The sequence below is a fragment of the Trichechus manatus genome, unplaced genomic scaffold, assembly GCF_000243295.1.
Source record: "Trichechus manatus latirostris isolate Lorelei unplaced genomic scaffold, TriManLat1.0 scaffold00106, whole genome shotgun sequence".
Taxonomy (NCBI): Eukaryota; Metazoa; Chordata; class Mammalia; order Sirenia; family Trichechidae; genus Trichechus; species Trichechus manatus.
This window is the reverse complement of record NW_004444042.1, coordinates 3,080,128-3,097,844: the sequence shown is the minus strand read 5'-3', so window position 1 is coordinate 3,097,844 and position 17,717 is coordinate 3,080,128. Positions and strand designations below refer to the sequence as shown.

General features: G+C 44.6%; 1 protein-coding gene across 29 annotated transcripts in view; it reads right to left on the bottom strand.

The window, feature by feature from the left end:
- KCNMA1 (potassium calcium-activated channel subfamily M alpha 1) overlaps positions 1 to 17,717 on the bottom strand; it is a 915,613-nt gene that overhangs the window by 287,825 nt on the left and 610,071 nt on the right. For all 29 annotated transcript variants that reach the window (XM_023737654.1, XM_023737655.1, XM_004383187.1 and 26 more), the window contains one exon: positions 2,759 to 2,869. In XM_023737654.1, coding sequence (XP_023593422.1) covers positions 2,759 to 2,869 — 111 coding nt within the window. The remainder of the gene's footprint in view (positions 1 to 2,758; positions 2,870 to 17,717) is intronic.

The following is a 17,717-nucleotide window of genomic DNA, read 5'->3' as shown; positions in this document are numbered from 1 at the left end:
TGGGGCAAAATGTCTTTGACTTTGTAATGGATCGAAGTGCTATATTCGGAATAGAGAAACTGAGGCCATGACATCAGTGATTGGTCAAAGGTTCCCCTAAGAGAGCTGTCCTCCTGTTCCCTCCACCAGAAGTCACCTTCCCCTGCTTCTCTACTTCAGAATTCTCATCCCCCAAGGCCTGGCTCAAAAATGTCACCTGTGAGAAGCCACAGACAGGACTCTCTTCCTCTGTGCTGCTCTTGGGCAGAGTCACTCCACGCATCTGGTACACTGTGCACACTGAGTTGTATGACTTCATGTGTTTTCCACTGGAGGACTCGTGTTAAAAAACTGGCCTATCTGTTCATTTATGAAATCTGCAGAGATGAAAAATGCCTATTCTCTACACATGACTGTGCTAGGCACTGGGAATCTATATTTAACTAGGACCTAAAACCCAAACCCAGTCCCGTCAAGTCGATTCCGACTAACAGCGACCCTATAGGACAGAGTAGAACTGCCCCATAGGGTTTCCGAGGAGTGGTTGGTGGATTCAAACTGCTGACCTTTTGGTTAGTAGCCGAATGCTTAACCACCGTACCACCAGGGCTCCAATTAGAACCTACTAAGTGCCAAGTAGGAGCCCTGATGGCATAGTGGTTACAGTCCTTGGCTGCTAACCGAAAGATCGGCGAACCCACCAGCTGCCCCAAGGGAGATAGGTGTGGCAGTGTGCTTCCATAAAGATTACAGCCTTGGAAGCCCTATAGGGCAGTTCTACTCTGTCCTCTAGAGTCTCTGAGTCAGAATCGACTCAATGGCATTTTTTTTTTTAAATGTGCCAAGTGCTAAGTCAACACTTGCCTAACATTTATTACGTATTTAGTAGTTATAATATGTTAACATTTTCGAGGGTTTACTATGTGGCTGACACTGCTCTAAGCACTTGGCAAGTATTCACTCATTTAAACCTCCAAACGACACTAGAGCAAGGCATGTTATTAACCTAAAGCTTCGAGAGGCTAATTAACAGGGACATCTACTACAAGTCTGACACTGACAGATACTGGGGACACAAAGGCGAATCGCAGCAATGGAATCATGAGCAGCCAGCTTGTTTATTCAGAAGGAAGCAGTTGGGGAGAGAAAAGCAGCTGCCCATACAAATCCGGCCAGTCTTCCAGGGTCCATTACAAGGCCCACCTCTTTCACAAGTCTGCCCTGGTATCTAGGCAGCACCCATCTCTCCCTGATACTGATGCCCCAATCCTAATTAAACTGACTTCAGCATTCACTGGCTAATAGAGGATCTTATGTTGTCCTGTAATTGTTGCAAATGTGCTCATCTTGAATTCCCTGACCCATGTGAGGGCAGAACCTATATACTACACTTCTCTTAAACTTTCCAAAATGTTCTATGGAGAACGGCCCCACAGCTGATAGTCAGTGACGAAGTACTGAACTGGGCCCGTGGGCACTGCTCCCATGCTACCATAGCCTGGCCTGTCTTTCCAGAGTTTGGAGAAGTCAGTGCCGAGAAGGAAAACCCTAGTTCTCAAACATGGTGGCAAGTCAGATGTTTGGGCAGCACCTAACCCCGGGGCATTCCGTGAACATAGGCCAGAAGAAAGGGGATGTAAAGAACAGAGAGCCTGTATCGAAGTCACTAACATCTCAGTGCACCCCTGAGCAGGACTGAGCCCTGGGCAGTTAACACCAGATCAAGCCAACTCCACCACCACCACGTGAACTTTGTCCTAGCCCTTTGTGACATGGGGCCAGGATTGGCTCATTGATATGCCCATCTCCCTAAAAGAAGACAGTGTTGCCCAGACCAAGATGGCTGAGTCCACAAATTCTCTCCATTCCTGTCGCAAACTACCATTTACTGGCAAAGCTAAAAACCCTAAGAACCTCAAGTGGAGGGGTGACATCTTGCTTTCCTTATCTATAAAATGAAGTTAAGATTTACCTCTTAAATTGCTTGTGTCGCCTAGTATGTTTTATCTTTTATGATAATAGCTAACATTTATTGAACACTTACTGTGTGCCTGACTGCACACTTTACACGGATTGCTTCACTTCATTCTCACACAGCCCAATGAGGTAGCAACCATCAGTATCTCCCCATTTTATGGATGTGGAAGCTGAGTGTCAGGGAGGCTAGGTACCTGTTCAGTCGAGACAGGATTCAGATCTAGTGATCTGAGTCCAGAGCATATACTTTTGCTCCTTTTGCTGTTGAAACGAGAGACAGCATGTACAGTGACAGGCAGAGCGCCCCACGCTGGAGGCCTCTAGAAATGGCAGTTGTTGCTGTTATAACTTCATACTCAGCTCCCTCTTCTACGTGCGTCTGGCTTGGTCAGCATCTCACTCCTGCAGCCCCAAACTGTCCACACCACACAGCTAATCATCTCACTTCCAGATGCTGCAAAATACACCTCGATCACACAGACCCAGGTTGCTGAGGGGACAATAATGACGTGTATGACCAACAATGAACCTCACTGTTATTTCTTCCAGAGAGGAATGCAGACTTGGTCCCAGAACTGCCTCCCCAGAGGCACGCTCTGCTCTCCTGTTTAGTTAGCGATTGCTTTCCTTTCCATTGCTTCTGGATTTTCTTCTCCAATGATGCCAGCAGAGAGGATGGCTTATTCAATTCTGATCTGTCTCCTAAAGCTGACACCATCACCCTCCTCCTACAGACATTCATGGAGTCCCCTGCAGGGTGCATGGTTAGGTCAAGGGCTTACAAACACCAGGGGCCTCTTACTTGTGAAGAAAGACAATCTCCACATTGACATCGTCCCGGTCCTTGTGCAGAAAGTCCTTCAGGAAGTTGGAAACACTCTCCAGAGTGATGTGTCCACAGACCACAATGTGCCTGCATGGGAGAGGCCAGTTAGATCTGCCAGGCCCAGAGACGCCCCAGCACCCCACCCCCTGACAAGACAGAGGATGCGCAGCAGCTGCAGGGGAAACATCCATCACCTCCCGCGGCCTCCATAAAACCCAGCTCCCGTCCCCGGAGGGCTGTGAGGCAAAGCAGCAGGGCTAGCAGGTGCTTAGAGACACCTAGACAGAAAAGGCATGTGGCTTCTCACCTGATGCTGTACAAAATCCTATTAAAAGCTCAACCATTTGGCCAAGTGGTTTTATGCATTTAACAATAAGTGACATTATGCTTGCGCTTAAATGCTGCATTATCAAGCCCCTTACAGATTCATATCTCTCCCTTTCTGCCCACAAAGCGTCCTCCCAGGAGATTTACTGTATGAGTCTTGGTTTATGACATACAGCTTATCAGGTAATGAGATAACAAATCTTGCTGAAATGATGACTTTGTGTGTAAGAAAGGGACTTTTATCAGGCTGGCTAATGTGCGGCTTGACACGTTATAGGCTTTGCTGGCCATAAGCAGTAAAAAGGAATTTTGCATTTTTCCACCATAACTCCTCTGACAATGGGGGCATGTAACACTTTACAGTAAGTACGCATTACTCAGGGCTAAATGCGGATGGGACGCCTATGGAATGGAGATCATGCCTACAGGCTGTGCATCCCCAGAGGGCTTCTTCCTTCAGGGGCCTGGGATTTCAAAGAGAGCCGAAGGAATTTATCCCAAGATGGGGAGAATCCAGGAAGGGATGAGGCTAGATTGATGGTCTTGTTCGAGGGTGGTTTGGACTTCTATCTCTGGAAATGGTGGCTGTCCCTGACGACATGAGACCCTCTTCCAGAACTGTAGCTGTCCCTCCAATGTTTTAGGACTCCTGGCTTTTTCCCTGGGCTGCTACTGTGCCCACTTATACTTGCTACATGATTCCAAGTAACCACTTTGGTACAAGAGTTAGCCCCAAGACCAAAGTGGGGACTGAACACAGAGGTGAAACTTGCTGGCTTCTTGTGAAGAGACTATATCAAGGGGCTCAGCCCAGGTGTTCTCCAGCCCACTCAGGCTGACAGTGACTGGGGCGGAATCCCTGGCCGGGCTTTGAGGCTTGGGCAGATGGCGAACATGAAGCACGGTAATTTGCTGGGTAACATTTAGAATCCAGGTCTCCTGCACTTCCTAACTGCCCTGTGCACCTTCCAAGCAGGCAGGGTGCTCATTGGCTGGAGACACCTCATAATAAGAGGCAGTGATGATCACTTACGCAATGTTCCATTAGGCGCCATTACAAGAGCCTGCCCTTTCGTTGTAATTTGGTGCTTGACTAAGTGTGTGCGAATAATGCAGTAAACTCATTGGTGAAAGGATAATGATGCAGAACAAAGAGGAAATCAATAACATGCACGGTGCAGTTAATAATATCGCCATTACGGACTGTTATTGTTACGGTGGTGCAGTTAGCTACTGGGCAAGCGGAGGCCACCATGGGGAGGGAGCATGTCAGCGGGTTACTTCAGAAGAGACGTATCAGCACCATCCCTTTGCTCTTTAGCCTGAACCTCCAAGGTTCAGGGAGGGTCCTCTGGCCGCCTATCCAAATTTTATGCCCGAAACCCACATGACTAACTCCCTTCTCACTGGATGGCTGTGAAACACACTGCCTGTCAGAATATACAATGTAAATTGAACACACAGATTATATACATTTTTATCAAGTCAAATATTAAAATGTTTCTTGCGGGGGTGTGCATTTTTCTGGACAAAATGGACTGCAAATGACTTTCCATGTTCTGAGTAAGATTTCTGATTCTGAATTTGCTCAGTGTGCTCAGAAAGTGGCTGAGAAACAGGAAGCTCCTCCTGACCCGACTGCCCACACATGGCAATGAGCTGCTCAGCACAGTTCTAATGCTTCCTGCCCACAAACTTGCAAGATTAAGAACAAGGTCAATATGGATGCAGCTAAGGGGTACCCCCACAGGACACATATGTGGTTGGGGTACTTCCTTGTACCTGGCTGTGAAAGGCAGCCAGATCTGATTTTCTGCCACCAAGGACGTGTGTGATCCTGGGCAAGTTACTTATCCCCACATTCAATGGATGAGGAAACTGAGGGTTAAGAGCACTCCGCCAGTCTCTTGGTATTGCACTAGGCATTGCAAAGTTCAAAGTTCTGTGCCAGAGTAAGCCTGGTGATTATTCAAAGCTGGACTCGAATCAATGAGAGGTCCAGGGAAATGCCTGAACATTCATCCTTTCTATCCTGTATGCAAAGAAGCGAATGAATGTCTGCCAGCACTCCCTCCTCTTCCGAAATCATTCATCCCTGGGAGAGACGTGTGTGAAGTGGAAGGAAAGGAGATGAGCCCCTCTCACCCTGAATCAAAGGCTCAGCCAGCTGATTTATTCAGCCTCAGAAAGAGTCAGGGTTCTCTTAGCTGAAAATGTGCTGCGTACATATAAAATATATTCCAATGCAATCAATATTATCCCTTAAGCCTTTAATTAGCTTTTACTTCTCTTAAGAAGTAGACAAATGCTGGCAAGAAAGGGGAGAAAGGAAAAAAAAAAAAAAAAAGGACTGACTTTTCTCATTTGGTGCTAGCTTCCAATACTATTCTAGACAATTGAAAATATATCTTTTAGCTACAGCATGATTTCTGGGGTGGAGAACAGTCTTTATCAAAAAGGAAGAAAAAAGAAATCTTCCTTCAACATAATTGGTATTTTTGCTCAGAAAAAGCGAGATTGATTGAAAGCAGATTGCCTTTTTGCCCAAGGAGAGTTATTAGGGACATTATCATGGCAACCTTGGAGAACTCATATTGTTCCAATCCGTCCTATATCTGATCTGAAGATTTACGGCTTCCCCCTTTTGTGCCAATAATCATTTCCCTCCATTTTGTTTTCCACAGAGTGAAAGTGACCAAGGAGCCCACATATTGAAAATGTTGGAATGCAGTTAGAATTGATGGCTGGGGAGAAGCCGCCTCTCTAACTCAGCATCTGATTAGATCTGCTTCTGCCAGCCAGTGTCTGGGGACAGGGGCCCCACAGGAGCACCAGGGGTGGATGGGGAGAGGGGAAAAGTTACTTCCCCCAAACATTTTCAGGACTTTTAAAAATTCCAGTGGAAGTGTTTTTGGAAGAGATGTTATTGTGGAGAGAAAAGAAATGGAATTTACTGTATCTTTACTTATTGAAAATATTCTAAGATTGAGAGCAGGCTGCGCCATCCTTAGAAAGAAAGTGATGACTATTAACACTACATGGTCAGAGGAACGCCAGAAAGATCCCCATCCAAAGTATCTCTGTTGGGTTCCATGACACCCACAGATCTACCGTCTGATATTCATATTTTGATAGTCCTGTGTTAAGGATTCAAACTCATCTCAGACGCTAAATAACTGAACGGTCTTGGGCAAGGTCTCAAATTCTACATTTTATAACTAAAATGTCAGAGCCTTGGAAGGGCTGGAGAAGTACCTGATTCATGAGGTTTGCTGAGGATTTATTTAAGTAGATTTATTTAAATAGATTATTTAAATAGTAAATAGCTATCTCTTTGTTTAAATAGATGCATGGGAAGGGCCTCGTAAAGGGTCTGGCCCATTGTAAGCATTATTAACTGGTGGAATCTATTCGACATCTGTAAATCACCATCTAACAGATATAAAGTGCTCTATGGCCTATATGATCTCACCTAAATTTCAAACAACCCTGTCTTCTTATCTGCATCTTTTCAGACAACCTCTCTGAACCTCAATTTCCTTGAGTCACATGCCCAACATCCCACAGCCAAGTGAAAGTCGCGTGTCCAAGATGCCATCCAGGTCTCCGACCCCAATTCTCACTAAGATGAGGGTAGTGGAGGGGAAAGAATATTAAAAAAAAAAAAAAAAGTGCCATTGAGTCGATTCCAACTCATGGGGACCCCATATGTGTCAGAGTAGAACTGTGCTCCATAGGGTTTTTTCAGTGGCTGATTTTTTGGAAATAGCTCATCAAGCCTTTTTCTGGAAGTGTTTCTGGGTGGATTCAAACTGCCAAGCTTTTGGTTAGCAGCCAAATGTTTGCACTGTCCAGGGACACAGCAAGTACACAGGCTTGAGGACTTCAGCTTCTGTGCCTTCATGACAGGGCAGGGCTGGGCCGATGGGACGTCCTTCTGGACACATGGTGGAGGGGGTGTTGGAGGGGCCCTCAATGGGCCCAGGAAGAGGCTTAGTTTAGGGGCTGGGGTGGATGATGATGAACCTGACCTAAAGTATCACAATATTGCAGTATCACTAGATTCTGGCTACACCTAGTCACTCAGGCTAGAGGGCTCAAGACAGCAATGAGTGAGTGACGGGCAGAAATCAGGAGTTCCGCTGGTAAAGAACTCTAATCAAAGTTTTTAACTTATGCCTCACAATTTGTGGTAAGCCAAGGGGCTGAAAAGTGCTGCATGACCATTTTAGACACTACTGCATACTATGTCCAGCACAGGACTTCCCCACCAGCCTCAGGGATCCAAAGGATACCACAGATTCCAATGATCCATTAACAACGGAGACTATCTCGGTTAACTATGAAGGTAGCTAAACTGTTGCCATCTATGGCTCTGATTTTAACTCTTTCAGGCCACCGGAAATCTTAACAACTGATTTCTATAGGGCCTGGCCACATGGTTTGTGTAGATGACCAACAAAGTTAAATCAGTAGCCACTTCTGATCTGATAGACTTTGTTTCTTAAAGCTTTGTTTAGCTCTGTGAATAAATCTTGGGCAAAGGTAATACAAGTTAATGTTAATAGCTTAGATTAAAAGATATATCTCAGGGGTCCCTGTGCTGTGAAGCCCCTGAGCAGAGAAGATGGATGACAAGGACCCCAGTTGACAGAGAGAAAGCCTTCCCCTGGAGCTGGCACCCAGAATTTGGACTTCTCAGCTCCTAGACTGTGAGAGAATAAATTTCTCTTTGTTAAAGCCATCCACTTATGGTATGTCTGTTACAGCAGCACTAGATGACTAAAACACGTAGGTAGATAGGTATGCTTACATATGTAGAGGTAAGCACATATGAATATATGGGTGTACATGTATAGGTGTTTCTGTAGACAAATGTATGTATGTTTTTGTGTGTGCTGCATATATATTCATACATAAAATAAAGCACATAAGGGGCACAGTTATGGATACCTCCTAGACATATCCAAATACCTCGTAGGACTGGGTTAAAAAATAAAAATAAAAAAGATACATCTCACATGAATGAGAAAACATCTTAAATGCCGAAACAGCAGCAGATGGCTTTTTCTGGAAAGAAGCTAAAGCCAGTAATGACTTACTCATCCAGTGTAAGCTGGCGGTGTCTGGTGCTGGGTCAGGGGTCCATAAACATGGACTAGACTGAATGAATGTTACCAACAGTTAAAGTGCTTGGCTTCTAACTGAAAAGTTGGAGGCTGGAGTCCACCAGAGGTGCCTCAGAAAAAAGGCCAGATGATCTATTTCTGAAAAATCAGCCATTGAAAACCCTATGGAGCACAGTTCTACTCTGACACACATGAGGGCACCACAAGTCAGTGTCAACTTGACAGCAACGGGTACTGGTAACACTGGAGGGTCGTGGAGCAAACATGGCTGAGTATGACTTAACCAGAAGAAAAATAATGCTCGTCTATTATGAACTCTAAGAAGCCCTGGTGGTGCTGTGGTTAAGCGCTCAGTTGCTAACTGAAAGGTTGGTGGTTCAAACCCACTAGCTGCTCTGTAGGAGAAAGATGTGGTGGTCTGCTTCCATAAAGATTACAGCTTTTGAAATCCTATGCGGCAGTTCTACTCTGTCCTATAGGGTCACTATGAGGCAGAATTGACTCAATGGCAATGGGTTTGGTTTTTTTGGTATCATGAACTCTATCAGGGTGCACCAGAAAACCTCCAATTGCATATTTCCTGGGCATGTCCTCACTAAATGCATTGGTGCGCTTCTCCTGTTATTTATCATCTCCACCTCCAAAATCACATCCAGCGCATTTTTCTCAATCTTTCTAACCTGCTCTTGGTGACAGCCAGGAAAGCCTGAATGCCCAGGGAGAGTTGGAACTTCAGTGTCAGAGCTCAACGCCACTGGTGCCGTTCAGAACGAACAACTTAGTGTAACTGACCTACGGCGGGAGGCACGAGAGAGGGGGACAGAAAATATACAGGAAGGACAGCAGCCAGACTAGGCTGTTTGTGACTCTTGTGTGACACTGAACAGACATCCAGAGATCCACTGAGGCTGAGTTTAGCTCAGGGCTTCGAACTGGTTCAAACCAGTTCAATCATGGCCAACCAAGACCAACTGGAACAGTTCTGCATTTTTACAATTTGTGTGAACCCGAACGATAACTGGAACAGGAAAAATTATAGGTCAAAGCCCTGAAATGGGAGACTCGGAAGAGGCCAGTGAGCCCTTTCAGGAGCCTGCTGCATGAGACTGGATTATTGGCTAGACTGTGGAGAGTGACACACATTCACACATGCCCCAAATCTGAAGGGCAAGAGATTTGATTGCTATGCAACACATACGCTGCCTTTGTTTTCTAAGAGGGAGATTAGGTTTCTAGCAGGGCTTCAATCTGCAATTTTTCCCATTCCAGTTAACCCAAATTGTAAAAATTCGGGTCTATCCCAGTTTTGCTTCCACGGCCATGCCTGAACTGAGAAGAACTGGTTCAAAGCCCTGGTTTATGCTCAATAAAAACTAAAATCTACACACCACAGAAAGAATTCAGATAGTGGTTCTCAGACCCAGTGGCCTTTGAAAATAGGAACTGTGACAATGATGGGCTCCCTTCCCCATTCTCACATTTACCTTAGCATCAGATCAGCCCATGGAGATATTTAGTCTAGTACCTGCATTATTTGGTGCAGAAACTGAGGTCTAGTGATTCAGTGCAAGGTGAATGCCAGAGGAAGGGCAGAGCTACCCTTCGGTTTGATGTCTCCCAAACAGAGAGAGCAGCTAGCGCCGTGGAGAGGACCCTGGCTGGAAATCAGGAGACGAAGGTTCCAGTTCTGTGTGACTTGGAGACAGTTACTATAAAATGAAGGGGCCCAGACTGATTGGGCTGTGGTGACCGACCAAGCTCCCACCCGACACTGATGAATCCTTCCAGAGTGCTCCAGCTCTCTGCCACTATCCAAGTTCAAGGCATCATTTCATTTTGTCTAGACAACTGCAACAGCTCCTTGATTTCCCTGTTTACTTTCTTCACTACCCCCACTCCCCTAAAAAAGCTAAAGAGCAAGAACTGAAGCCAATCTGACTGCAACCAGGTCCCACAAGGGTGGGGAGGTCTTAGATCTCTCTTGAGCAGTGCCTCACTCCCGGAAGACAATGTAAAATGTACAGCTCTGGGCTGTTTATTTTTAAAGATAGTATATCCATTTTTACTGGAACAAGTATAAAGAACTTAAAAAACCATAGCTCTCCTGTCACAATAAATCATACAGAGTAAATTGAAAATCCTATACAGCTTTCCCTGAATACATTGTGCTCACTCTGTCAAGGAGGTAGATGAAATGTGGCATATATTGATCTAGATGTCTCTGTAAAACTATAATATTTATATCAAATACATATGCTAGAATCTCTTTTGTCTTTTTGCTGAGCCTTCTAATCATGCTTTCCTCTTCCAACCTCCCCGCAAAGTCTCCCACCCATTGGTAGCTGCTGACAAGATGGGAATGAATTTTAAGAAGTACTTGTCAAGGGAGTTCAGCAGCATTTTATCACGAAGAAAGCAAGTGGGGGTGGTTAGAGACCCAACAACCAAAACCGCAGAGTGGTCAGTACTAAAAGTTCATGTTTTTCCTCCTAGGTTGAACTTGAACCATTATCTGCATAACTCCCATCCCATGACTCACACAAGCTGAAATTTAAGAAGTTTCTGGGCTTTACATTCTATATCACCTGCTCATGCTTTTTTTGGCTGCTTCATCTTAAGGCAACTTTCCCTGACTTGGGTCAGGTCCTTAGGGTCACTGTTATCCAGTTTTTCCCTTGAGGCTCATGACCCCACAGCTGAAAAGGAAGAAGGCTAATCTAATTCCCACCTTCCCACTTCCTCTGTTACACCCCTTCTTTACAGAGAGCCTGTCCCAAAGGAACTGCCGTATACATGGGGGAGATCATTGAGGGTAAACGAAGGCTAACCCTGGCCTTTGTTGGCTCATCTTTCCAGCCCACTGTGGGACCTGGCTCAGGACCCAACACTCATGGGGCTTTCAATACCTATTTGTTGACCATTGTACTGGTTGCAGGAGCGTGCTTTGCTTGGACGCCCTATGCATGGTAAACGTAGTAGTTTAACAGTTAGGTAACGGCCAGCCTGTTAGCTCATTGGCTGATGCTGCCACCTCCAATCTACTAGCATGTTTCAAGTTTGCAAGAGAACTGTCCAGGTAAAGAGGACAAAAATGAAAACAATACAGTTGAGAGTGTGTATTGCACCCTCAATCCCAAACCCTTGTGTTAACTACTTCCTGTTAAAACAAATGAAAAAAATCAAGGAGGGTGGGGTGATAAGATAACTTCCTACCTACTGGCACATCTAGTACTTTGCTATTCACAAAGGAAAGAAAAGCATTCTCCCTCCCAGTGAGGAAGAAAATAAAGTTATCATCTTACCCAGCTGTCAATAGAGCTAGTCTGGAGAAGGCAGGCTGTTTCTCTAAATGGGGGCAGAAGGCTGAGCAAATTGATCCCAACAGTGCAGCAATAGAGACTCTGTTAAACAGAGCCCTAAGGTCAGAGGACAGACAACTGGCAGCCACAACAGAGAATACTGGGACATCCTGACCAGACCACAACTCGGGTTTGATTACTGGCCAATGTATCTCATGTGCAGCCACCACCCAGTGGTGGTTTGCCTTTTGCTATGGTGCTGACCAGGTTTCAGCAGAGCTTCCAGACTAAGAGAGACTAAGAGGAAAGGCCTGGCAATCTACTTTCAAAAATGAGCCAATGAAAACCCATGGATCGCAATGATCCATTGTGCATAGGGTCACCATGAGTCACGGGCCAACTCTAAAGCAGCTAACTACAACAACAAGCCTACATGGAACCTCAGCTCAAGTCTTTAAAAGAAAAAAAATTTTTTTTGAGAACCTCAATGTGGGAGATGTTAGTCGTTTTTGCTTTCCCAGAAGGCACCCTCCCTCTGACAACCATCACTCCTCAATTAGATATAGTCTTGGGACCCATAATCAAGTTTCCCTGCCCAAGCTAGGCCAATCAGTGCTTTCTGCTCCAAATTCAAATCTTGAATGATTCATTCTGAAAGCAAAGCCCTGTAAAGACTTCTCCTGAGGTTTTGCTTCCGAAAATCCCAGAGGCTCTGCTTCTCTGACCCTTATCTGTCCTTTCTGGGATCTTTCAGCTTTCCCTTGGATTCTGTGAGGTGCTTTGACCTTAAAAAAAAAAAAAGAAAAAAAAAAGCTTTTCTGCTTAAATTAGCAAAAATCTATTTCTGCTGCCTACAACCAAAGACTCCTAACTGGTATACTTGCTTACCTTACCTTTAGTTTCTCATTTAATTTTCATGATGACTCAGCATTGTAGGTATTTTCACCACCATTTTGTTTTCCTTCTCTCTCCTCCTTTCCTTCCTTCCTTCCTAGAGTTACAATTGTACAGCTTTCTTAAGTAAGCAATCCCACAGCAGCCCAACTCTCAAAAATTGCCTTGGTCGTTTCTGTGTCTCTCTCCAACACCCTCACCCCTCTGCATGTTACTTCAGACCAGGAGGCCTCTGGCCATTTTTAAACAAGCTAGTCCCCCCTTGGCCTGACTCTTCCAATCTTAGTTGGGTCTCTGCTCTTACAGAGCAATCGGGACACTGGATGGCACTTTCCTCTATTCACGCCAAAGCAGACCTATCTGTCTCCACTCGATAATGCCACCTCTGACCAAGCAGGGGCTGAGAAAAGAGAAGACCAAGTAACACAAAGGGCAGTCTCACCCTTTGGGGATAAAGGTGGAATAGAAGAAGAATGAGCCTGAGCAAAGAGATGGCTCTTAATTTTGCCATGGAGAGGGTGAGGCTTGCTAGCTTTGCTTGGCAAAGCAAGTCCCATCTCCATCCCTAATGCCCTAGTAAGTCATCATCACGTTTTACAGCACACGCTATTGGGAGTGACCCTCCCACGACAATAGCGTTGGCATATCCTTGCCTTGTCCCTCAGCTACCCCAAGGGTGTTGCCCCAGCTCACACCTGCTGCCAGCCATTTACTGCGAGTAGACCCAACACTCTCGCATGTGCTTCATCAGGCCTTCAGCATCTGTGACACACATAGAACAGGGGGAATCCATGGGTCCCAGGGCTTGCTGAGGCATATGCCCCACAGAGGTTTGAGAGGCAAGGAAAGGGAGCAGCCCTCAGAGTAGCATCAGCACCTCCCTACCCTTCAAAATCTCTCTGTACCCCTCTTGTACTGGGGGCATTGTTAGATCCACAGTTTTTTAGGTACACTAGGTACCTTTCTGTTACCTTTGCCCAAAACTATGCCAATGGGTACTTTGGATGATGTGAATTATGAAATGCTTTTAGCAGCAATCCCTCTAAAATGCTTGCCACCTTCATGATTGTTTTACACCTTCACGATTTTATTGAACAAAATTCCTGCCAAAAGAGCATTTCACTGGGATGGTGCTCCTATATTATTAAGTTTCTGCTTGGCTGCCACTGGTTCCCTGAGTGGTTCTGATGGGTCAAGGACTCAGATAAGTTTCTAGGACAGCAAGAATCACACCTTCTTATTCATCCTTTTAACCACAGCACGCAGGACAGTGCCTGGCAAATGGTAGGGATTCAAATAACTGTTGGTTGAGCAAACACATTGGGATGGATGCCTTCCTAAAGCTGTTCTGCATACTAGTTGGCATTTGCCTTTTAGGGTTGATGGCTAAGGTCACAAAGCTTCTCAAAGAGACAGGATACATCTATCTCTGAGTGGCTTCTATGTCCCCTTATTGAAGAAGCCACCAGAAAGAGGAGATAAAGATCCCCTGTGGTTCTGGGGGTGGGAGCAAGCCATTGTCAGGCAACACCATGGAAGGACAAGTGACGCCATTACTAAAAACCCAAGTACGGAGATGCAGTCCATCTAGCAACAGATTCTGATCTCCGCGAGTTTCACCCTGCATCAGCCAATATAGTATTTTAACAAAAAGAGGCATTGGACTTGGCTAATTAGAAAGTTTCCTGGTTTATGTTCAGTGTATGATGGCAGCAGCAATGGAATGAAACCAGAATCTACTAGGAACTGCTTTGCACAACTTTGGAAAAACTTCTGCCAGAATGAGTGGCATAGCAGGAAGACAACATGGTGGGACTTTACCTTTGGTGTTTGCATTTGTTCTTTTGATTCTGAATCTACCAGTAAGGGTTTACCCATCAAATGTGAGGTTGAGCAGAAAGAATAATCAGGGATTATAATTAGAAAAACCATATTCAGAATTCTTTTTTTTTTTTATGGACGTATAAATAATTCAGAGCAAAGGTCTAAGCTTAAATATGACTTTTTTTTTTTTAGGTACTCAATGGATTTCCCACCTACATTTCTATTCTTGTTTTCAAAACAATAGCTTGAACATTTTGATAAGTGTGTGGAAGGGAGAGAGACGGCAGGAAAGTGGAGGGGAGGAGGGAAAGCCTTCATTCCATTAGTGTTTTCAGGAAATTGATTTAATATGCATCCAAGTCTCTTTAAACAGAGCTGCAAGTTTGAAACGGACTGAAGATGTGGCTTAGAAGAATCCAAAACAGATGGAAAGAAAGAAGAGCTCACGTCCACACCCACCAAGACCCCTCTTGTCAGAAAGGAATATCTGGCATATTACATTATACGATACAGCATCTAATGACGCTTGCTTTTGGTATCTGCCCCTCCGTACTGAATTTCAGAAGCAGTCAAAGGGTCATTTTTCCAAGGTATTAGGGCAACCGCGTTTCTTTTCCTTCCCAAAATGTTTAATGCTAATCAAAGCAGAACGCCTAATCAGTCCAAGATGGTCTGTCAACTTGAATTATCTGTTTGTCTTCCTAGTTACTGTATCTGTCTGTCTACAGTTCTTCATATCTTTGTGAAGATCGCTTATTGAGGCCTGTGTTTCCTTCTGACTAGAATCGCTACCAGATGATCCTTCCTGGTGATATGTTGATGATTTGCTAATTTATGGCTTTTAAAATTTAGGCATCTGAAGAAATTGCTGGGGAGTGCAGGCTGGGGAGTCACATGGGCCATGCAACAAGATAGCTTAATGGCTTATTTAACCAAGAACCGAAGTTTGTATAAAATGCAAAGCTTCAGTCACATTTCAACCAGAGTGACGTCTTCGGAGGATTAATGGAATGTCTGTGATAGAGAAATCATAAATGACATCTTATAGGAAACATTCCTCATGAGAGCAGTCCACCCCTTGCAGCCTGCAGAGAAGTGACAGTGAGTGGTGTTCAAGGGACACGTAAACAAGAAAGGAAAGTGGGCCCTCAGTACTCAGCCCAAGTCAACACCCCATGAATTAACCCTGAATCCTATTCCTGAGTGCTAGAGGCTGGGCTTTCTCAGAGAGAGAAGGGATGAAAATGTTATTTTACAAAGACTGTCACCTCCCGGAACCAGGAGTGGGGGTTTAAATAAGCTATGAGTTCAAATTTCCCAACCACTTAGGGTGGCCAAGCAATATAATGTGTAGCTAAAGAGTGATGTGGCATATTTGCAGATGTTTATGGGTGTGTAGAAATACATCTGTCCCCATGCCTGGCAGGTAGTAAGCGCTCAGTAAACACCTGTGGAAAGAATGAAGGACAAGACTCGTGTGGATTTTCTTTCTGGTGAGGGCAGAATGTAGGGGGAAGGGGGACTGGATTATCATATTTTTACACAAATATCTCAGACCTTCTATGTTTGTTTGCCAACTCTTCCCTCCCCACGTGAGATACTTTTGTAAGCGCTCTAAGCTGATTTTTCTTTTTTTTCACAGCAACATGTAAAAAAATTGCCATAGCGTGTTTATGAAAATACCTCACAGGGAGAGGGAACATTTGGCAAACAAAAGTAGAAGGCACACATTATTTGCATAAAAATTTGGTAAATGAGTCTTTGTAGAGAAAGAATCCACATTCTGACTTAGCAGATTGTTTCAAATTTCAATTCCTTTAAAAAACAGTGTAGAACCAAGGCAGACAAAAACTCCTACGGGTGGTGGAGAAAACGGAGTCAGATTTCATGTTGATACAAGAGAGCCAAGAAAGTGGTCTCAGAAAGGAACAAAGGATTATGAGTGAGAAGAGAGGCCTGTCTATTTCTGATAAGAGGAAAGACAGAGTTAAATATGCATCCAACAATCAGGAACTTGGAAAGACAAGAGGGATGCCCTCTCCTGATAAGTCAGAGAGTGCAATTCAGGCAAGTTAGAGCCTGAGAGAGAAATCAGTTTACCCCTTTGGAGTTAGAACTAAAGACTAATAGTTACAAGAGGGGTTCACGTACCTGCATTTGAAAACCTAGGGTATTAGCTCACCTCAGTTTAGGAGGTAATGCAAGCTAGGTTATATAGTCACTGAACAAGCTTTAACATCACCTCCTCTGAGGTGTCACCTCCTTGGACTATTTAATCTAGTGTGAATAATCCTTGTTTTTCTCTATCACAGAATCTCAGTCTGTTTTTATTTTTCCAGCGCATATTAAAAATTGTAATTGGTACATTTCTTTAGTTATATTCCTGCTCATTGTCAGTTGCCTCCTTAAGACATAAACTCCACAAGGACAGTTTCCACAGGTAGTTTGTTACCACTGAATCTCTACCATCCAACACAAGCCAACGTTGTGCCTTATACATAATAAGTACTCAGTGAATGCCCACGGATGGAATGAATGAACCAGTGCAGATGGATAATCGGAATGGGTACTGAGGCAGGTAAATGTTGCTAGGTGTTTTTAGTTCTTGGAATTTTGTTCTAAATCACTGGATACTCTTTAAATTATGAGCATCTAAAGAACATAATAAAGTATCTAGTTTCATTTTTCAATGGAAAAGTATGATAAATTCTCCCCACCTATGTGGTTTTGAGGCCCCTTACAATTCTGAGGCACATCTGAGGTTGAAGACATACGTCCCCTACTCCCTCCAGGAGGATACAGTGAGGAAACACTCACAGATAGCTGTGAGGCCACCACGGGAGAACTGCACTGAGCTGGACTGCAGACCAAGCAGAGAATTAAAGAACACAGATGGATGAAACTGCAAGGACAAGGAACGTTCTTAAGATAGCATGCATGTTGTATCTGCCTGGTATGCATGTTGAGTCTTCCCAGAAGGGAGCCCTGGTTCTGGCAGACTACTATAATTCACCATGGCTGGGAACCCAGGAAATGAACTACCCAGAAAGGAGGGAGGTACGGAAGGGGTTGAAGTGTTGAAATCCATAAATAAGTCACAGATCTCACTTGGGACAATGATGTGTCTGTCTATCCTTGAAAGCTTCTCACTGCTGCAAGTGTATACGAAGTAATTACGTTTCTCGTCTACCCAAATAAAAACAATCAAGGCAGAAATGGTTTTATCTCCCCTCCCCTTTGTTTCCTTGATCCTTGTTAGAGGTGTTAGAGGCAGTGGGTGGGCAGGAGGAGGGGACAGACCCAAAGTGAAACTCACACCATTCTGTTTCCCCCCATCATGGACACAGATTTCTGGCCATGCTTATAGGTACACATGGGGGGAGACATACAACAATATGATCATTGAGTTTAGATGTGAAAGGGGCCTCAAGAGATTATGCTGGAGAGGCAGCATGGCTCAGT